The sequence below is a fragment of the Rissa tridactyla genome, chromosome 4 (assembly GCF_028500815.1).
Source record: "Rissa tridactyla isolate bRisTri1 chromosome 4, bRisTri1.patW.cur.20221130, whole genome shotgun sequence".
Taxonomy (NCBI): domain Eukaryota; kingdom Metazoa; phylum Chordata; class Aves; order Charadriiformes; family Laridae; genus Rissa; species Rissa tridactyla.
Genome location: NC_071469.1, coordinates 70,238,266 through 70,260,546, shown reverse-complemented (window position 1 = coordinate 70,260,546; position 22,281 = coordinate 70,238,266). Strand labels below are relative to the sequence as shown.

General features: G+C 47.6%; 1 protein-coding gene across 6 annotated transcripts in view; it reads left to right on the top strand.

Annotated features, from left to right (window-relative positions):
- The window catches only part of FERMT2 (FERM domain containing kindlin 2), a 51,598-nt gene that overhangs the window by 5,671 nt on the left and 23,646 nt on the right, over positions 1–22,281 (top strand). For 5 of the 6 annotated variants that reach the window (XM_054199219.1, XM_054199221.1, XM_054199220.1 and 2 more), the window contains one exon: positions 13,138–13,371. In XM_054199219.1, the coding sequence (XP_054055194.1) occupies positions 13,138–13,371 (234 nt within the window). Of the gene's footprint in view, positions 1–7,679; positions 7,923–13,137; positions 13,372–22,281 lie in introns of those variants that run through there. The other variant, XM_054199224.1, reaches the window with a different exon arrangement.

Here is a 22,281-nt window from a genome sequence, read left to right as displayed (position 1 = left end):
CTTAAGGCTACGTAAGAGAAATGCAGAGTCCTTGCCCCAGCCCATTTCTGTTGCAAACACGAGGCAGGAGTCGTCTGCAGGGCTGGCTTGCAGGTGACCTGCTCCTTTTGCTTTGGACTTCTCCAGGGACACTTGGCCAGGGGCTCACTAGGTGACCACATGCTAGAAGAGGTGAGAGGAAGGGTTGGAGGCTAAAGAGAAATAAAGGAAGGGGTTTACTGTAGCCACGCTTTCGAAAAATACTTATTTGAGCATCCATGCTTGGTGCCTGGAGTATGGTTGGGGCGTTTCCCTGGTCCGTGACACCAGGATGACAGCTGAGCATCTTCATTTGCAAGATCTGCAGATAACTTGTCTGGCCATCAGCTGTCGGTCGAGACGAGAAGGATGTTTTGCTGTGAAATCAGCGCTCGGTCACTCCTCAATATTGCTTTTCAAGTACATGGCATTCAGGAGAGGACTCTGAGTGCCATTTAATATGCCGGGAGGCTTGTGAGAAGCTGTTTGTGTTCCCTTTGAGGCAGGGTGGTGAGTGCTTGTCTCCCATAACGTGATAAATGGTGGCGGCGTTCGCTGCTGAGGGCAGCTGGGGCTGCTGTGGTTTGGGCAGGCGGGACTGCTCCGATGCGCTGCGCTGACCCCGCTCCACATTTCCCTTGGGGAAACCTCATCCCAGGCTTTTTAACAGCAAAACCTGCACAGGTGGGATGGTGAGCATAGAGGCTGGGGGAATCTGGCACGCTGCTGAGCACAGAAGTCCTCCAGCTCCAGAAACAGGCAGTGATTTTGGGCCGTTTTAAGGCTGAAGTGGTGCTCTGGAAGCTGCCGGGTGATGCTGCAGGCAGAGCTGCTCCCACTTCAACATCTCTAACGCAGATTGGATTGACGTATTGCACCCTGCATTGGCATATTGCCCCTTGATTTCATATTTTTGCGAACAACCTGTGCTGAATCCTTGTGCCCTGAATAACACGTTTTTAATGGCATTTAAGTGAGAATACGCAAGTGCCGGTTAACACAGATCTCTGGCCGTGCACATTGACCTGTGCGGGGCTGGCTCTGTACTTGACATCCAGCTTTTGCCTGCAGGAAGCTTCCATGTAGGCCCACACCAAATTACAGGATTGTGGCTCAAATAATGTCCTCTTTGTTAGCCTAAGTGGAATATTCAGCTGAACTGCCAATGGCCAGAGGAATTCGGGGCGGGGGTAGGTAAAAGCTGTACGCTGGCAGCTCCAAGCTGCGGTCACAGCAATTAATATTTATACCCAGAGTGGCGACGACTCTTTGTAAGCAAGAAAAAAAAAATTAAATTTTCAAATTTTATTTGTATTTTGTATTTTAATTTATTTTAATTTTAATTTTTTCATTCCGAGCCATCCCCTTTGGTTCCAAAGAACCCAGCCGGTGATATGGATCTGGGTCGGAGCGGGAGGAGAGCAGGGCGGGAGGTGGCGGCGGTGTTCCCGCGAATACCAGAGCCTGGGTTTGTCGTACCACAGACAGGAAATTGTTGGGTTTGCTGCTCCCACCCAGCCCAAATCAGTAGTTTCCTCTTCCAGCTCCCTCAGGTTTCGATTTGACCTAAAGCACGCGGGGAAGCCGGCGTGGGGAGCTGCGCTCACGTCACTCCAAGGGAACTAAAATGATAGAAATTGTCACGTTCACACACTTCCCTTTATTATTTTTTTTATTAATTTCTTTCTTTCCCCCCCCCGCCATAGCCATCCTTTACTTTTCCCCACCCTTCTCCACCAGGGCTTGTGTTTCACCCAGGCATCTGGCTGAGTTTCTCTCAACTGTATAAAAACCCAAACAAATTGTACTCAAAATAGTTTAATATTTCTATGTGGAAGTCAAATGCCTCCGGGTGTCCCCTGGCAGGGATCTCTGAACCCTTTTTCTGTGCTGTTACATGTGTGATGGTTGCATCCGTAGCAGACACCGTCCTCCTCTGGGTACCAGGGTAAAATCGTGCCCCACCTCTGATTTTTGACTTCAAGAAATGGCTTTTTGTAGTTGTCTGTCTGCAGCTTACAGAGAGCTGCGAGTTTATGAGCAGCTTCTTGCAACCCCGCAATGGGACATTGTAAAAAGCAAACCAAAAACCTGGATTTTTAACCCTTGGTCTCTGATTGTATGGCGGCGGGAAAAAAAAAAAAAGGATTGTGGATAACTGCATGAAATTGTGGATGTGGGGAGTGTTTACCCGGTTGGGAAAGAGCAGAGGGAGTATTTGCACTGCAAACTTCGGTTGTTTCAACATCACCAGTGACACAGCCATGGCAAGCTCCTATTTTGGGTGTTTGGGGGATTTTTTTAATTTTCTTTTTAGTTGTGGTTTTTCTTACAGACAAGGGGAAGGATGGAGATTTACAGGGCTCATGGAGCTTGTGGCACACCGATTTCAGCCCAGCATCCAACCCTGGGCTTGGGGGAAAAAGTCTCATACTATTAAAACATCTGGAAGAAAATTTGTTTCTTCGTTCTTGCTCTGAAACGTGAATTAACAATAGCTTAGAAAGGGGCAGAGAAACAAAACCGAGCAAAACTTGTGAGCTGGTGGGGTTCGGTTCTGAATGTTCTCGGTGGCTTTCAGGGTTTTTCAGTTGTTGTAATTCTGAAAAATACTGAGAACCCCAAAATTCTGCTGGATGAAGAAATAATGAAGGTGAGCAGAGTTGCAGTAACTTAGTTTTCTTGCCCAGCTTTGCTTTTTGCACATTGCTCCTGTTGCCCGGGATGGAGCTTCCACCAGGTAGAGCTGATGGGGCAGGGGAGGAAAAGTACCCAGCAAACCAGAGGAAACCTTTATTTTCTTTTTTTTTTTATTTACGGAGAACTGCGCTCCTGGGCTTTTCTTGCCCTCGCCCGTTTTTCCAGTGAGGTTGCAGCAACTCTGGGTGCTGCTCACCCTCGGGGGCCGTTCAAATCTGAACATTCATCGGGAGCTGTGTGCGTGGCGTGTCCATGTGCCAGCGTTGGTCCCTCTTCTGACAACCAGGTGGGATCTTGGAGACCTCCAGTTTTCGGTAAAACGTGGCTGAATTTGGGCAGCAGGTTTGGAACAGCATTGGGAGGGGGTGCGTGTAGGCAAACAGGGGCACCAGCAGTTGCATAAACCTTCTCCTTTATAATTTTAGCTGGTTTTTAGCTTGCAAAAACAGCTCGACAGCAACCAAAAATTCGTCTTGCCAATTATTACATTTTAAATCTCTTACCAGCTGATTATACGTGTTTGTTTGGCGATTGTTTTCTTTTTTTTTTTTTTTCCCCCCTCCCTTCTCCCTGCAGGCGTATGTACTTTTTGGAAGGGTTAATTGATGAAACTCCAAATTAAATTAGAAAGTCTACATTTTATGAAATTGCCTGGAAAGAGCTATATCGCTGTCTTGCTGAGCTTCCCCTCCTCGCTGATAATACACAGAGCTTTGCTCAACACAACATCCGGCTCAAGAGCTGTCTGCAGCAGAAATCGTCTTCTCCTCCGCCCCACGTGTCCTGCCCTACAGCTTTTCTGCCCGAGCTTGGTTGCGTGATGGGTGAGATGGACCCAAGCTCAAGGTCAGAGGTCTTGAAGCCCTTTAAAAGCGTGTTGCGTGCGTCCACGAGCTTGGGCTGATAGATGCAGAAATAAATAAGAAAAATGGTGGGGTTTCATCCTTTTCCCCATGGCGTCTCCCTGTGGCTCTGCAAAGGACCTAGGGCAAAGACCAGCTTCACCCCAAATCTTGCTTTGCCCCAGGAGCTCATCCCAAAACACGTATGAGGGAAGGCTGGTGGCATATGAAGTGGTTTTGGCTGCTGTCACTGCTGTGGAGGGACAAAGCTCTTTTTCCTTATGCTCTTCCCCAGAGGGATGCACTTTGGGTGCAACCTGGGTGGTTTGGTGTGTCTCTCTCCTGCAGACCAGGGTCCCATCTGGTCTGGAGGAGAGGGACCGATGCTGGCTCACAGGTTTGGTGTGGGGTGAGGCTGCACAAGGCATCTCAAGGGTTGCAAACCTTGCTTTCTAGGGGGCTAAGCTTTGTCAGAGGATAGCCATCATTAAGGCGCACTTGGGGAATTGCCTAGTGAGACTGAAGCTTCAGATGGGAGGTTAGGAATTCAGGTTGCCCGTTCCATCCTCCTTTATCTGCCCTGCGCATCCATCCCGCCAAACGTCCTCTGGTTCTGTTATGGGGTATGATGTCTTTTTGGCAGGGACTGGCTCCCTTATGCCTTGCACGTTGTTGGGGATGAGTCAGGACTGCAGACCGCTGGCACTGTCACCCCGGGGCACTTTTCCTTTTTGGTGAGGGAAGGGAAGCGTGATAGATGGCTGGAAGGTGAGGGAGCGCCTGGGCTGATAGTCAAGGCAGTTGAGTTCTCCCTGGGGAAGTGGTTTTCCTTCCTTCCTTCCTCTGCCACTGTGTTTCTGTCCGATGCTTCCTATTTTGTGCTGGATGAATCATGGAAACCACGCTGCTTAATTGAGTTTTCTGCCATTTCTCCTGATTCCACAGGAGGCAGGGAGCAGCCAGTGAAAGCCTCCTCTGAAGGGGTGCTTGATGGGTGTGGGGGGGGAAACACACGGCAAAATCAGGTTGTAAAGATCCTGGTTTTATTTAAAAAAAAAAAAAAAAAAATCCATGCTTGCTTTCGTTTATTCCCTCCCGTAGGAAAATGAGCAAGCCAAATTGCTGAGGGGAGTTGGTGCAGAGATTTAAAGCAAGTCTGCACGGTGCTTGCAAAGACCTTCCCAAGCCGATCGGCACTTCTTAGCATGGGGGTGTTGGGGGGTGGGTGCGAGTGAAGGTTGGCCCCCACTTTCAGCTCTGCTGGAAGATTTCCTGACTTTCAGCTGGGTTTGGCATCGCTGCAAAACTGCTTTCCTTGCCCAGGGGTTTAAATGGGGTTGGGTATAGATTCACGTAGCAGGTGAGCAGCTCGGAGAAACCCATAGACCTCCTGCTGCAATAGATGCTGAGAAATAAAATGGATTTTGTTATATATATATATATATATGCATGCGTAATAAATGTATGCATAAAACCGTAATAAAAGCCTTTAGGGCAAACACCATATGCTTGGTTCACAGGTTGTGGTACAGATTGCCTGTGCCTTTTCCGTTGGTGGAATAGCCTCAAATGCTGCATGTCAGAGGCATAAAGCAAATTTTAACGGGGTTTTGCTGTTCTTTCCACAGGCGAGTGGCATCTGTCCAGAGCAAAGGTGCTTGCCGGTGTGGCCGGCACAAAATAAATCATTTCAGCCCTAGGAGGAGGAGGAATTTGTGTTTCAGTGCTAGCAGGGCAAGTAGTAGATACTGCAGTGGCATCTTAATGAATTAAATTTCCAAGTGCTAGTTGAGTAATGCTATTAACACTGAAAAGAGCTTCCTTCCTAGAGTTTACTTTAAAAAAAGAAAAAAAAAAAAAAAAGGGTAACTTTCACGCTTGTCGGGATTTGTTCTTCTCCCCAAAGTGCGGACCTGGCTCCGGCAGAGATGCTCAAAGGCTCAGCATCCCACGGGTGGAGGAGCGAAGCCCTGCACTGCCAGGAGCAGCATTTCGGGGGCATTTGCATTCAATATATCAGCCTCGCACTTTTGCAAAGATGCTCATCGACAGCGTGGGCTTGTATAGCATCCCTTCTCTGCACGTGGGTTATAAAAGAATACCAATGATTTATTAGAAACTGGGCGGTAACATTTCGTGGGGGCTGTGTACACAGTGGGCTCTTCAGGAGGAGGCGTTGGGTTTGAGCAACTAAAAGATTGACCGCTGCACTTTTTTGTCACCTATTTGACCCTTCACTTACGGTCCCTGCCCTGTCGTGAAGTGGACCTGCCCTTGTAAACCTCACTTATAAACCCAATAAAAGGACGATTCTTTTTCCAGCAGCGCAGCATCATGTTCCCACATTAGCAGAAGACACTCCGTAATTTTTCCGAGCAAGGACGCGTTGAACATCTGCATTCAGCATTGCGTCCTCATGTGCTCAGTGTCCTCCACAGGCTGGTTGGGTTTTTTTTTCTTCCTCCTTTTTTCATTGCTCGTGAATAGCTCTCTGCCACTCCATGGCATGCTTTGACGTCAGGATTTCGCGGCGGTGAACCATGAGCGTGTCCCCTGGCACGCCGGGACAAGAGGGAGGTCTCCTGCACTCACAGGAGTCACAGTGTTGGGAACAAGGCTGCTTTTGTCCATATTTTCTAATTATTTATTTATTTTTTAACAAGCCAAACTATTTTTCATGCGAGAAACGTTCTTAAATTTAAATTCTAGCACGGGTCCACCCTTTTTTTGGACACCTCCGTGGGTGTGTGTAGATGTTCTCTTGAATATTTGTTCTTCTGAAAACAAAGTAGGATAAAATAGCGGTGATAGTTGCTCGTGGTGGTAGATATAGGAGAATTTGAGGTACCGCGTTTTATTTACCTGTGGGTAAGTCCCTCCTGCAGGTGGTTGCTGCAGGGTGGCTGCTGTACACTATATTTTTCATAGCCTGTGTCAAATACTTATGGGGCACGCGATTAAAACCCCCTATTAAATCTCATTAGAACCAAGAGCATCAGATTGTTGTGGCTGCAGCTTTATTACAGTAGTCTGATAATAATTTCATAGGATATTTATCTCTGTGTTTCCAAGTATAATTTTTCATGTGTCGTGATCAGAGGCTGGAAGGATTTTTGTTCCGTTTTGAACTTTGTTCTGCAATTAAATCCCCGTTGGGAGGAGGAGGGGAGTCTGTTCCAGTGTGCACCATGCCCCAAAAGACTCAAATCTGCACTAAAAATTAGATTCTGCCACAAGACAGCAACTGTGTCACACAGCAAAAACCCATCAGCATTTCTGTTGGACTCAAGATAAATGAAAACAGCTCTGTTTTTTAATTTATATATTTTTTTTTCCATAATTGTCCTAGGAGTGGCTTTGGCATGTTTAAAGGAATCTGTTTTTAAAGAGGTCGGTGTGAGCAGTGAGGAGGTGATGTCCTGTCCCTCCCCATAGGGAGCAGTGGGTTCAGCTGTATAGATGTATATGTGTCTTTGTGTATGTATTTACACCCATAAAATACTGATAGAGCTATGCATGAACCCATATTTTTATATATAAATATATATATTTACATTTGCATGTATAAATAGATATTTGATAAATATATTACATAGACATACACACACACATATGTATTTTTTTAATATATATATCCCTGCATCAGCATCCGCAGATGTGGGGAGGAAATGCAGCGGTATTTGATGATTGTATCAGTAGTTTCTGAAAAGTGAATAATATTAATGACCACGAGAGCGGGCACTGGCTGGAGCGAGACCTTCCGCAGTGCTCTTGGCTGTAAAACCCTTCTTTATTCTTGCCCTCCCCCAGGCCCTCTGTCCTGCCCTGTGCACTGGATTAGCCATTTTTTTTGGAACTTTTGAATGTGTCGGGAACATTTGTGATAGTCTCTGATGTTTCTAGTGATGTGAAGATGTGCCTTCAGACCTCATTAACACGCACCGCTTGGTAGGACGTGGAAAAGGAAGACCTACTGGAGCAAACCACATGAGGTTATGTGCGGTGATTGTTGGGGTTGGTTTTTTTTCCCCTCCCCTCTTTTTTAACTTTTAGTCTTAAATTGCTCTCCTTTTCAACTTTTTAAATACTTCTGCCTTGCTTTCCATGCCCGGTGGCCGTGCGGTGCATCCCGAGGAGAGGCTGCATCCCATCCCAACCAGCTCGCCCAGGACACAGTGGCACTCCCCGGCTATTTATTGCTGGAGGTCTCTTCCCCGCCCTGGCCTTTCCTTTGAAGGAGTTTTTCTTCCCCACCGGCTTCCCGAGAAGGGTGTGTAACCAGTCAACACCCAGCCTCTGGCTCAGAGAGCCCCTGGCCGCTCCTCCGGGCTTGCGAGCGCTGGATTAATGCGTTATCGGCAGGTATTTGAGTTTAAAGGTACTTTAATCCCCCAACTGCCTCTCGAGCTGTCTGCTGCCTGCAGTCAGGGTTTTAAACGTGCTGTCCACACTGTTTTGGTTTTTTTTCAATTAAATGTGTATTGCATATTAATTTTTAAAAAAGTAATGCAACCCACTTTCTTTTTTTTTCTTCCATCCTTACAAAAAACCCTCGACCAATTCCAGCCCATCTCCACCAGACTCACTAAAAAGCTGGAAAGTTGTTTTTTCTCGGTAGTTTACCAAGTTAAAAAAAAAAAAAAAAATCACTTTTTGCAAGAGGAAGTGCTTGGCTTGTGAGCTGATTTCAGTCTTTCCACCATATCTTATATATATATCATTTATACATACGTTTGTGTGTGTGTCTGTATAAACATATGTGTGTGTATATGAGACACGTATATGTGTATATATATTTTATATATGCATACATTTTATATGAGTGTATATATGCATATATTTTATATATATGTGTATATAGATATGATGTAAATTTGTGTGTGTATATATGTTCATATACATTTTTTTTCTATATATGGATCAATTTGAGGTTTTGCGTAGGTAATGGAAAGGCATTTTACTACCTCGACTTCCCAAGCGTGACTAGACCAGAGTGGGAATAATCATCGTTAAAGGCACCGCTGGGGAAGAGCCAGGACTGGGGAGGGCTGCGGTGCTAATTCTGCTCCTACGGAAAAACAGCCGGTGGGATGGATGAGCTTTGGTTCTGCCGTGTTTTGTACCGGAGGCGAATGATCCTTTCGTATTGCTCCCCCGGGAGGGCTGAAGACTTGAATCTGTTGTTCTAAAAGCCATCAATTTTAATTAAGAAATGAACCGAAACCTCTGCTTTGTCTGCATCCGCTGCCCCTCCTAAGGTGAAAAGTATTGCAGGGGAACCCAGCTTCAGCCGCAGATCTTTAGTTCCAAAAATCAGACAAAAAAAAAAAAAAAAACATGATGCAAACCAGCCAGGCTTACAGAAGTTGCCGACGTACCTACCGAAGCTCATGCAGGAGCTTTCTAATAATCTGCCTCCCATGTTAAGGTGATGGACGCGTTTGCAGGCTCTTTGTTGTCCTGTGGATTTAATCAGGGATGTGTGTGTGAAAGGGGATCTGGTGCTACCCCACGGGAGCCTTTCCAAAAGGTGGAGCCCATCCTTGCTGGAGATTCCTGCTGTCCAAATACCAATCTAGTGGGGTCTTACCGTGTGCCGAGAAGTGTTGGGGGGGGAGTGGGGGAAAGAGGTTTATTTGGTTGTGTCGGGGCTCTTCTGTTCTGAGCGGTGCACGGAAGGAGGGCCCGTCTGCAGTAGGGGATATCCCGAAATAACAAGGCAAATACAGTGTTTATATAACGCCGGAGACTTGTATACTATTGCTCGTAAGTCCTAAGCTCTGCACGGAGAGCCTGCCAAGGGACGGCAGCGCTTCTGAAGAACGGAGGTTCAATAGCTGCTGCAGAAGCAGAGAGGGAAAGGGACTTTTTAAAATCCACGGATCAGCAGAGGGGAAAGTGTTTGGAGCAGCCAGCTGCTGGGATAAATGGGCCATCAGGCAGAGTGGATGGGGCTGCCTCAATCTTCTTCGCACTTCACCGAAATTTGGCTTTGCTGTTGAAATGGTGATTGTGTACGTGTTTGTCTGCGCAGTAGCAAGCCCAGAATTAACATACACTTCGTATGCATCTCAATTAAGACTTATTTCCTGCTGCTTGAATTCTAGATGTGAATTTAGTGGTAGCTGTGGGAATAAAAATCTGCGATTGTAATTATGCTGGACAAGCTGGTGCGATGTGACTGCGGCAAGGCACCGGTGCGAATTGAAATGATGTTTAAGGCTCAAAAGACTTTACTGAGCAGCTCTTCATCTCTTCTGATAATGTTCTGTTCTTGCAGAGGTCTCTGCAGCCGTCGCGGTGATTTCGGATGCCTCTTGCCTTTGCACGACTGTCTGAACAGCTCTTCAAGGTGGATGGCAAGCTTGCTCTGTGGGTTTTGCTGTACAAAATGTCCTCAGCATCACCCGCGCTGCGTCTCTGCCTCTTGGCACAGTTTTGGGAGGCAAATGCAAAACCAGGTTCTTCCTCAAAAAAAAAAATCACAGCTGGGTCCCCCAGCCTTCCTGGGGCAGCCAAGGTTTCAGTTCAGGCTGCTCAGGGAAGTGGGGGAAGCGGGGACCAGGGATTATTTTTGATGCCGGGAAGGAAGCGCTGTGCTTCCCTTTCCCACTGGGCTCCCAGAGCTCCCCGTCCCCTCTGCCACTGACAGCTCCAGCCTCCATGTCTCCACAGCCTTCACCTGGCAGGTTCCTTGCCTAGAAGGGGAGCATCCGTGGCAACGATTTGCCCTAGCAAATGTGTGCAGCTCATTTCCAAGGATCCCTCTGTGCTCTCCTTTGCCCAAGACGACCATGGTGGGAGGACGCTTCTTTATTGCACTGAGGACACCTAAATCCTGGTGGCTCTGGTGTTCTTCTCCCCCTGCTGTGCAGGAATCAGCCTGATTTAGATTAATATGGGTGGATTTTCCCACCCCACCGAACAATTCTGTTTCTTTTCCTATTTGCTTTGATTGAGGTGCTGATGAACGTTTGCCAGCTCTGACCGTTTCCGCTTCTTTGCGCGACAGTGTTGCCATAAGGTTGGTGCACTCCATGGCTGGAAGCAGCAGCTTGGGGATGTGCAAGGAACATTTAACGGCTCAGAGGAGCTTCTGGATCTACAACCACCTCTGCTGAGATTTGCAGCGTGGCTTTGGACCTGTAGTAGCCATCTGAATTCAAGGTCTGGGATCTCTGAAATGAGTTTGCGGTGCTCGGAGACTTACCCAGGCTCTGATAAATATGAAACGGCCGGTCCTGCAACTGACAGTAGTAAATGGGAAAAGACTGAGCCAAAATAATCAGCCTTGTCATAAAGCTGTAACCCCGACAAATCAGTAACTCGTGAATTGGGACCCTGGTGAAGGTTTATAAACCTTTGATCAGATTTAACCAGGCGGTTGGTATCCCCTGGTGTGCCGGGATTGCTCCAAGCCCTGGGTCACGCCGGCTGCCTCGCAGAGCACCAGAGCTTTTCTTGTCAACGTGTTAGAGTTAAACTCAACCCCACAACTCAGCTGCTAAACATTTGCCAAACTCTTTTATATATAAACTACCCCGTGGGGCAGCCACAGAGCTTTACCTTTCTGGGTATAGCCAACATCTCACTGTTAATTCAAAGCGTTAATTACTCTCAGGCCGAAAGACGATGCTGTGCATATTTGTGCCACGGTCTGAAAGGTTAATCTGCAGCGTAAACTCAAATCCCCAAATCTGTTAGGGATAAGTGTTAGTGATTCAAAATGCCTTTTTTTTTTTTTCCCTCTCCCTAGACTTTCAGTGCTGATCTGTTCAGCTTTCAGAAGGGCAGGAGTTGGACTTCATTACCAAAGTCCATTGTAATGATTTCTCAGATTTTTTTGAGAGTAGCCAAGGCTTGTGCAAGTTTGCATGCTTTTCTATATTTGGTTTTGTTTAATTTGATTGTACAAAGCTGTTGAAAAGTCTAGCTGAACATTTCCACTTTTTGGCTGCACGACTATACCATTATACCAGGAGTTCAAAGAAGAAAAAAAAAAAAGCTTCTGCTGGCTTTTCTCAGTAACTCTGAGTTCGAGATCCCATTTTCAGATACGGACAGAAAAAAGTTTATTTGTCACATTGTTCTCGCCTCGATTAAGATCAGAAGTGACTCGTGGGGATAGTCTTCTTGATGTCTGTCCTGGAGCGTGTTCCTCGGTACCTTCAGCCTGTTTGGCTGATGTTTCTGCTGGGATTTCGCTCCTGGACTCTGCTGGGTTTGCCTCTGGCTGGTGCCCCGCCATGCACGAGCGTCGCTGCCGAAGGACAGAGGAAGGACTTGTTGCAATAAATGTCAGCTGGCAGTTTTAATTTGGGTTAAATTCGTGTTTCGTGTCGGGAATCCAAGATCTGAGGAGCATCTGGAGCTGAAAACAGAATTATTTTATTGCTTATGCCTTAACCTGGAAAGTGGCTTGCTTTCAAGCTCCTTTTTTTTTATTATGAAGGTTAAAATAATCCTCATACAAAGTCCATAAGCTCAAAACTTGGTGGTTGCTCTATCATTTGCAATACCGAGTGCAGAAGTGTCCCTGTAACTTGTCCTGCAGCCTCTTGAGGTTCTCGTGTGCATGCCCAGATGACATCCTGTGGAAACATTTGGTTTTTCCTTTGAAACGAGAGTTTTGGCTGTCCGCACTGCTCTCACCGTTGATGCAGACACCCCTCTCAGTCAGTATTTTTGGAGATGGCGGGTTTAGGCAAATCAGAGCTTTGCAAAATGCACCTGCAGCGCCTGGAGCGTTCCCTCCCCATCTCCTTCCCTTTCTCCTGCACGGTGGGGGGACATTGCACCGTTAACGCCAGTTGGTGGTTGTTGGACTGGAAGATGCTCCGCAGGAATGGCAGGGGGCTGCAAGGAGAGCAGGGCAGATGCTAGCAAAAAATATTCCAGGAGTTAGGGAAAATATTGCCCAGTGGCTGTCTTTTGGAGTTACCACCATGCTTTGGTTCCCTAAATGCTTCCCAACTTGGACATTGCCTTCAAAGAGCCCGTGGTTACGTCCCTGCTGGAAGGAGGCTGTTGGGTTTTGCACTGTTGTTCCTTTGGGAAGTAACTTTTAGTTTCATTTGGGAATTGTGCACTTCTGCTTGTACAAACTGAAAGACCTGGAGAAGACAGCACTGAATTCTTCATGCAGACCTCCTCCTAGTTCTGCTCTCTTGTGTGTGCCCAGGCGCTCTCCTTTGGGTAGCACAGGTTTCCTACGTGGTGGGGATGGGAAAACCTAAGAATGAATAGTTTAACTGAAAAGCTCGGCAAAATCCCTCCCAGGGAAGGTGATGGGTCATTTATGACCCCCTTGGCTTCATGCCTCATCATTGCCAGGCTGAGTGATCCACAGACACATCATGTCTCACCCTTATTCCTCTTGGTTTTTTTCCTATTTCTATTTCCAAGGTAGCTTCTAGATGCTATTGAGTACAAGCAATTATTTGTATCTGAAAAGAGCTGCCGGCATTTTTGGATCGATAGTCGCTTCTTGGTTAAATGCATTTAAACTTCTGCTTTTGTCTTTTGAAAGCTAATTCTGGTCCCGGTTTTAACTGGTAAAATGCTGTCTTTGTTCTAGATGTCAAGAAAGACTGGTCGGATCACGCGCTGTGGTGGGAAAAGAAGAAAACTTGGCTCCTTAAAACGCACTGGACGTTGGACAAATACGGGATACAGGCTGATGCCAAGCTCCAGTTCACACCTCAGCACAAGCTGCTTCGCCTTCAGCTGCCCAACATGAAGTACGTCAAGGTGAAAGTCAACTTCTCGGACAGGGTCTTCAAGGCAGTTTCTGACATCTGCAAAACGTTCAGTAAGTAGCGAGTGCCGAAAGCCGCCGGTTTCCAGCTGCCGGTGGGGAGGTCATCGTTTGCTTTGGCTTCTGCCCGTCTTTCGGCATGTGTGTTCATCTCATAAACTTATTAAATTAATGTTATTTTCCAGCTTCAAACACCCAACAGTCACTTAGGCATCAGGCAGCCTGGGTATCCACTATTTTTCCCTTGCAAATGTAATGGTTTATGTGTAAATACTTAAATAACACGACCAGTCATACCGCAAACGTGAGAAGAAATATATTTTTTGTGCTGAATTCTATTTTATAGCAAGGCTATTCTCAGTTTGGTCTTAGGCGAGGTGGTAGCAGCCCTGCATTATGTTAAAGCTGCCAGTGTTGGGTCGTAATTTTTTTTTTTCCGCAAATTTATGTGCTAGATGAAAAACCAACCCTGAAATAGGAAGCCTGCCAGCTCTGTGGGTTCTCTTTCAGTGGAAAATCATATTAGAGATTAAGTGATGATGCTTCACTGTAAAACTGTCTGGTGGAGGGAAGGAACCGAGTCTCCCCTTCTCCTCCCCAACTCCTCCTCACGCTCCTTTCCCTTGTTGAGGAGAGCCATCAGTAGAAAGGGTGGATTATTTCCTACCAGGTACACAGGGCTTGTCACAGGCTGCTGCTTTTGTGCATTGCTCTTTACCCATCTTCACAAATTTCTCCTCCCAAAAGCCGGTGCTTCTTTATCCTCCGTGCAAAAAACCACCCCGAGAGGTGGTAACTCCACTACGAGGAGCTCATAAGTACTTGGTGTGGGCTCCGTACCAGTGTCCTTCCCGCTTGCTCCCCTCCAAAAGGAACCTGCAACCCGACCTCGGCTGTAGTAAATCTATTTCTGCTCTCAAAAAGCAGCCAGGGTTACTCTTGGCTGACCCAGTTATTTCGCGAGGCAGGAAGAGCTCAGCCGTACGTGCGATGTCACGGCGCATCTGTGGTTAGGTCGGTATATATAGCCGGTTACGAATTCTGCTATTTCTTTCCTGTGTGTTTTTTTTTTTTAAATATAAATATTGGGCAATTTCTCCTTAAAATAGAAAAGGCTTAGCCAGCATTATTTCCCAGTCGATTTTGCTTCCCCCTGCCCCGTCTCCTATTGCCTTTTTTAATGCCATGCTAGACAGAGAGGTCACAGGCGTCTGCGTGGTTGCTGATGAATCTTTCTAGCAGTGAGTCACGTCAGGAAATTCTGATACGGTTAATCACGTAAAAAGAGATCTTTCTCTGACGACGCCGAGCAGTGAGAACCCTACATGGGCTTGAAGCAGCTATTTATTCAACTCCAGGGCTCTCAGTGTATTTATGAGCAAAACAGCAGAATAATGCTAATATTTAAAGATGTGGAAGGGGAAAAAGCCGCTCAGATAGCTGCAGCCCAGCTGTGGTGGGAGCTCTTTGCAGGAGACGGGGGTGGGGGACACATCTGTCTAGGGTGGTTCTGACTTGCCTCCCGTGGTATCCGACCTTCCAGATTTTGGGGAAAACAGGATTTTTACTGGAAACCTCACTCTCCTTTTAGTGACTCTTAATAGTGAGGATGGACGGAAACTACGTGGCTGAATACAGCAATGAAATCTTGTTTAGCCCTTGCCTTTGTGTTTACCGGGGGACAGATGTTCAGCAGAGCTGCGGGGAAGACGGCCACATCGGCTCAGCATCAGCTCGAGGGAAGATGGCGTCGGGATGCGGGGATGTGGCAGTGCTGGAGCTGGAGGGGCTGGGAAGCTTTTCCCTCGACCGCAGAGGTGTTTGGACATAGATATAATAGGTGTATTTGGATGCTGTATGTACCTGTTATATATACAAAGGTATATAAGGCTAAATACACCTTTTAGATACACACCTGTATATAATAGGTGTCCGAATACACCTATTGTATCTGTATTCCAGATAGCTCTGTGGAAGAGGGAGGAGCTTCCCAGTGGGATGACATAGAGATTATTAATATTTTTTGTGTGTGTATATATACATATCTATGATATGTAGGAACCAAAAGCTCCTTGGGTCAAACACCAAACCACTCAATGCAAATCCCAGTCGCCGTCCATCCTTTCTTCCTCTGTGTGTGACCTTGGTGCTGTGCCGTGGGTCAGGCACGTCCTCGAGCGTGCAATCCCAGAGCAGAGCACTGATGGAGGCAGGAGCTAATCTTGGCCGGGAGGTCACGCGCTTGCCGGGCGAGCGGCTTTCTGCCCTGCAAAATCATCCCAGGGCCGTCATGCTGATTTTTACACAGGGCATTTCGTTCCTGGAAGGCATGGGGATATCTGCCCCGCACCTTGATGCCTGCTGCAAGCTTGCCAAAAATTAGAGTGGCTGTAGGGTGGTGGGGTCATCTTGGCTTGGGGAACTTGCGTTTTCCTTTTTCTCCAGCACAACCATCTCTTGGGGTCTTGCAGACCGTGCTATAACACTTTCCCAACCTGCCTCTTTTCTCTCATTGTTTTTTCTCCCTCGGGTTAGTGTTTATGCTGCCCCATTTTTCTCCATTACTTTTTTCCTGCCCTTCGCAGCATCTCTGCACAGGAAAACGTACCCTGTATTAATCATGCTAATTGTCTCCCCAAGGAAAACTCAGTAGATATTTCAACGCAGAAGGGGAAAGAATTATTCCCTGCTCTAACAGCATAGCTCTTGTCTCTGAAATCCCTTGATTTCTAAAGTTAGGGTCCAGTGTGGCGTGGACCGATGTCCAGCAGAGAGAACTGTGATTGTGAATTGCTCCTATTTTGGCTACAACTGTTTGCCGTCTTTGCCCCAGAGCATTTAATTACACACTTGAGTAATTTTAGCATATGGCATGATTAATGAGTAATGTAAGTAATTCCTCATGTTGCCGGGACTGTAGCTGGTTGCGTTTATAAACTCCTCTATGTGGAAGCAGGAACACACTTGGGTGAATTATTTAGGGTTGTGCCTTTTCTTATTTTCCCTTTAGAGGTGTCACCTTTGCGGTGTGTGGTTGCTTTTTAAAGAAAAGTCTCTGTTCTTATGCAAAGTTATTGCAAAGGGCAGCTCTCGCCATGGCTCCCGGGGGGCAGCTCGGAGGTGTCTGTGGGAAGACGCTGGAGCCTCTTGCACATCCCTCGCTTCCTTGGAGGTCGTGCGAAGCCGGAAAAAAACCCGATCTCATTCCCAGTGGCTGGATTGCAGCCCCTCCATTCCCACAGCAACCGGTTGGGAGGGTTAACAGCAGGGATTGACCCTGCCTGCGGCAGGAGCAGGCAGGAGGAGAGGAGCCGAACGGTGGATGGGATGGGCAGCCCTCACCCGAAGGGTGGCCTGGAAGCCTGCCCGGAGGCAGCTGCTGGCAGGCAGCGCTGGCCTGAAGGGCCAGCTTTGATCTGCAATTAAAGACCAGAGAAAGAGAAAGTAAAACTTCACTTATGATGGTTTTTTATTTATTTTATTTTTTGGAGTGGCAGGGGTTGGTGCTGCCTTGCCTGACCGGCAGCGGGGCGCAGAGGTTGGGATGGCATGCTGCCTGCGGGCCTCCCGCTTGTCCCCCTCCTCTCCTTGTCCCATTGCAGAGATGTTTCTGCCCAGCAGACAGCCCATCAAATACACAAATGCAGTTTAATGGGGCTGCAGTCAACACTTTATTGGCATGGGTGGGAATATCCTCACTGGAAAGTGGGATTTGCGGAGACAGGAGATGTGGCTCCATTGCAGAGCTCCCACTGACCCATCATCCTACGAGTGGAAAAACCCCCTTTTTCTCCACAGCGGTTTCATCTGATTCCAGGACAGCGGATGCCTTGCATCTGCTCATGCCCTGAAGCTGCTTCCTCACAGCATCCCCTTTCTCCTGCTGCTGCCTGTATGTTTTTTCCATGTGTCCTGGGAGCAGTAAGGGACTCCAGGCAGGATCCGCTGCTGCTGTGTGGGCACGTGGGAGAGGAAAAGCAAACAGAGAGATGCAAGTGTGAAGGTTTTTTTCCCATGCCTCGGCGTTTCCTGCCCCGGCGATGCTGCTTCTCATGGGGAAACTGTTGCAGAGCCACAGGGTGAGGGGAGATGCTGTGAAGGGGTAGAAGCTTGCATCCTCCTCCTCTTCTGGCTATGAAGATTTGGGGCCTACGCTGTCCTCCAGCCTGAGCAGAGAAGCAAGGTTCATTCCAGTTGATGCTGGGGGGAGCTGGGAGCGCCGGGAGGAGGACGTGGTGCCGGAGCTGGGAGGAGGCAGCTCTGGGAGGAAGCTTTCCAAAATTCATGACTGCTCCCTCCCTTACCCGCCCTGAGGCTGTGCAAGAGGAAGAAATTCCCTTCGGGTCATTTTTTTTTTCCCCCCAGAGGCTGGGAGGGCATCACACCCAGCTCCTGCCTCGTAATCCTCAAAGAGCTTCGTGTGAATTAATCACCTGTTTTGGAAAATGAAGTCTGGGGAGCATCCTGTGTTGAGCAGCCAGCAGTTTCCGTGCCCGCATCCCGTCTCGCTCCAGTCCCCAGCTCCCTGGGGGCAAGGGACGCCAGGAAATTTGGACCCCTCTTGCCTAGGGTAAGGGTGGTCCCATCCCGGGGAGATGGTGGGGCTCAGGAAGAGGGGACGGGGTGCGGAGAGTCCTGCGAAGGTGATGGGCTGCTTCCGCTCACCTCTCCTGGCCCAGAATCATGAGGTGCCCGCGGCTGCGTGACTGATAGGAAGGCGATAGCCGGTCTTCCTTGCTTCAGCCTCCAGCCACCGAACGCAACCTGAGGTGACGGTGACATTTGGGAGCAGCATGACACAAGCCTGGCCTGAGCAAGGTGACACCATCCAGCAGTCTAGACGCCGAATATGAACCCTACCTTTTTTTTTTTTTCTTTATAAATGGTCTCCACTCCAGTACAGAACGTCCTCTGACTTCTGAAGTATTTGTAATATTTCCACGCCCTCAGTTGCCAAAAAAACTTCTATAAAAAGCCACTGTATTTTTTTTTTATTTCTGGGGTTTTTTTGTTTTGTTTTTTTTTTTGCAAAACTGCGACCCTTTGGTACTCCAAGATGCGCAGTGTTCCCAGGGCTCTGCCTGTGCCCATTAGCACACGGAGCCACAGCCCCGGCACAGTCTCTTTCCAGGAGGAAAAGCTGTCTGGATTTACTCCTCGCCGTTGCGAACCTATTTAAACCTTTTTTTCTTCGTTCTCGCCCCGCTGGAAAATCAAGTAGTGTTTTTCCTAAAATAGCGGGGCTGAAATGAAGTCCTGGTAGATGCATGCGAGCATCTCGGAGGGTGTTTTGGGGATGACACCAGCATCTTGTGATGCAGTCTCTGGATGCTCAGTAGCACCGTGAAGATGCCTTGGAGATGGCGTTCGTGTACCGGCACGGAGACAGATCCGGTGAAACACTGGGGAAGGGTTTGCTGCCTTTTGCTGCCACGAGCAGAGAGGTTTGGCAGTAGCGCAGCTATTTCTAAATATGTCTAGGGGATGGGTGGGGAAGGAAATCTTACCATTTAGAGAGTCGGCCAAATTGCAATGTACTCAGCTTTTTAAATTGCAAGGCCCAAGTATACCGCTGCCAACTTCTTCATTTCGGTCTTTTCCTCTTTTATCGCTTGCCTATATTCATCTGCAGCCGTTGTGTAGGATCCAGAGGAACACCAGAAACTGGACTGTAAGGGAAATAATAAGATTTAATTGCAAAGTGACTGAAATGGAAAAAAAAAGATTGCCCTTTCCCCCCCCTCCCCACCCCGGTCCCTGTTCTGCCTGTCGAGTAGCATCAGGTTGTATGTCACCGCGTGAGTCAGTGAATTTTTTCATCCTTACTCCGCTGTTGACAGAGACCCTTTAAATAGACTTTCATCCTGAAGACATTAGGAGATGCTGGCAAACACAATGCTGCCTCCTTCCTTAAGATTATTCTGATTGCTCTTTATGGTCCAATGCAGACAGTATAAGTGGATTTTTTTCTCCTGTTTGTGGTGCCTAATTTAATTGCGTTTGATTTGACTTTAGCTGCAGTTCAGACACTTCAGGGACAAGGCTGGAAGTGCTGTCTGTGCTCTGAGAAGCATCCGGATGATAACTGGAGTCTGGGGATTTCGTCCCACTTGCATAAAAAACCATCCAAACACTCAGCGTTTGTTGACTGTCTCTCCAACAGCCCTTTTTATTAGCTTGGCTCCATCGCTGCTGGCTGCCTCCTCTTCCTCCTTCTGGCCGATGGTGCCTGATTTCAGCTCTGGGTACCACTCGCGCAGACAGAATTTGTGAGCAGCAGTTGTGCTGCTGCAGAAGCCCCATTGATCTTGGTTTTCGGGTGGTTTTGCAGATGGCTACTGTGGCGGCAAGTCAGTCAGTCAACGGGTGCTTGGGCTTTCCACGCTGAATTTGTAAAGGCTCTTGCAAAGCCCCTGCCAGGGTCAGCCCCGGTTTGCTCTGTGCCCATGGCACTTGTTGGGCATCTCAGGAGGCTTTGCGGGATGTCCTGACATAGCTGCATGGCCCGGGGCGGCAAGTGGAGAACTTGGCTTTTACCCAAATAAATATTTAAGCTACCAGGCAGCTGAAGAACCCATAATAAAATGTTCTGAATGTAGGCGGGTGTACAAACCTAGTAAACTGTGCTAAGGGGGTGAGGACCTCCTCCGCCATCAGATACTGCCCAGCGTCCGGTACAGCCAGTCTTATCTACAGGCACTTCAAAAGTTATATAAGTATTTTTTTTTTTAATTTTTTTTGCTTCTGGTCTGTTTTGCAAATTTTTATCTCAAGTGAATTTGTGTTGAAGATTGTCGCATACTTAATTCTGTAAACGCAGGAATTCTGTAAATTCAGGAAACACGATCCGTAGAATTCACTCATTCCAAAGAAAAATAATTTTTTTTTTTTTTTTTTTTAAGCCTGAAATGGGTGAGAAATGGGGTTTGAGGTCTCATTTTTCTAAGAATCGTCATGTCAGTGTGCAAAGGCTGTAATTTTTATGAGTCATTGCTTTGAGACAGTGGTGATCCAGTGCAGAAATATCCCACTTCAAAACACATTTCCTAACAGAGGGTAGCTGGATCGGCATTAAAGAGAGGATTTCCCCTAAATGCTGTCTGTGCTACAAGTAAAATTATGGAGTTTTTATGCTTCTAAGAGCTAAGCAGGCGAACCAGCTCCCTGGCCTTTTAAGGGAGCCAGAAATCAGGTGATAAAATGGATGCTAAAAGCTTCTTTTGACAATTAATTTTTGTTATATATCAAAACTGAATATTGGAACTATCATTTTAAATTTGGGGGAAGTCGGTACATACTCAGACAGCGCTTCCAGTCGATGGTGCCGTGTTGTGTGTGTAGGTGATGCAAGAAAACCTCAAATTTGATTTCTCGTGGGAGTGAGAGACCATCCCTTGGGAGCACCAAAATCGTCACTGTGTGTTCCCCGACCCCTTGGGATGCTGCTTGGTGGGACCTGGGGACCCCACATCTTGGATGGGGACAAAGCAGCCAAATCAACCCTTCTTCCGCACCCAGACGCGTGGATTTTGGTCCCGCCTCTGACCACAACTGCTTTCCCATTGCAATACGCCTTGGTGGTTAAAAGCGCAGCAGCTGCAAGATTTCCTCGGTGGATTCAATGCAAAAGGGCATAAATGGTGAATTTTACACCCTGCAAGATGGATATTTTTCCATAAAGCCAGTTTTCTGGGTGCAGTTAAGTGCGGTGTCCTGTGAAGGAGAGTTTCATCCCAGCTCTGCTGTTCGTCTCTGGCTGGGAGATAAATGGGCACAGCTGGGCCGGGTGAGCTGTGCAGGGGTTGGACGAGAAATGAGGGATTACACGGGGGGGGAAAAAGGCCAAGGGTTTGTTTTCAGTGGGACACAGCGCAGGCACAGGGAGGCTTTTGCAGGCAGATGGAAAAGATAATGCTGTAGGGAGTAGAATGGTTTCATCCAACAGTTGGAAAAAATTTTCTTGGAGGTTGAAAGCCGCTTTCCTGGTCACATTTTTGAAATGCCACCTAAGAAATGCTTTTGCTCCTCTTGCCAAAGGGCATTTCCCTAGTTTGATAAAATCATAGAATGGTTTGGGTGGGAAGGGACCTTTAAAGGCCATCTAGTTCAACCCCCTGCCGTGAGCAGGGACATCTTCAACTAGATCAGGTTGCTCAGAGCCTCATCCAACCTGACCTGGAATGTTCCCAGGGATGGGGCATCTCCCACCTCTCTGGCAACAAATCTCCCAAGTTTGGTGAAGCCCTTCTGCTGGGACACGGACATGCAGCTGATCCAGCGTGGGCTGGGATGGAAGAGATGTCAAAGTATGAATGGTTCCCAGTCGGATCCAGCTGAAAAATGGGTTTAGACCAGTTTTTGGTTGGCGCTCTCCCCTCCATATGGAGCACACCGCGCATCATCGTAGATAGTTTCTGCTGGTGGCTGCCACCAGCATCACCAGGGACGCTTAGTAAGAGGCTGGATAGCTGGATTTTCACGCGCTTATACAATAAATAGAAATAAAACACTAAAAGGATCATTTACAGTAATTTCTAGTAGACGTTGCCAGTGCCATCTGTCCCGTGTGTACAGACAAGGAGTCTCTTTTAAAGCAAACACAGCCCCCACCAACGCGTTAATTGAAGAGTCAACACATTAGCCTAGTTCAGAAGGTGACTTCTCCCGGTCCACCCACATTTGACCGACCCTTTTTTCTTCCAAGTGACCTTAGGCAGGAGCAGCTTGGCTTCAGCTGGAAAACGTGGATTAAATAGTTAGTGGCGGGTTTTGAGTGGGAATTTGGGGCTGAAGACAAGCCCTGGGGAGATGTTTTACCCCAGGTGAACAACTCTGGCAAATGAGCTCCTCCAGGTGCAGTGGGACTTCATAAAAAGCCCAGACCTACGTAAAAGACTTGAATTTTTTTTGCTCCATTTGGATACTTTAAGAATCTTCCTCTTAGGGCCGGAAGACAGGAGCTGG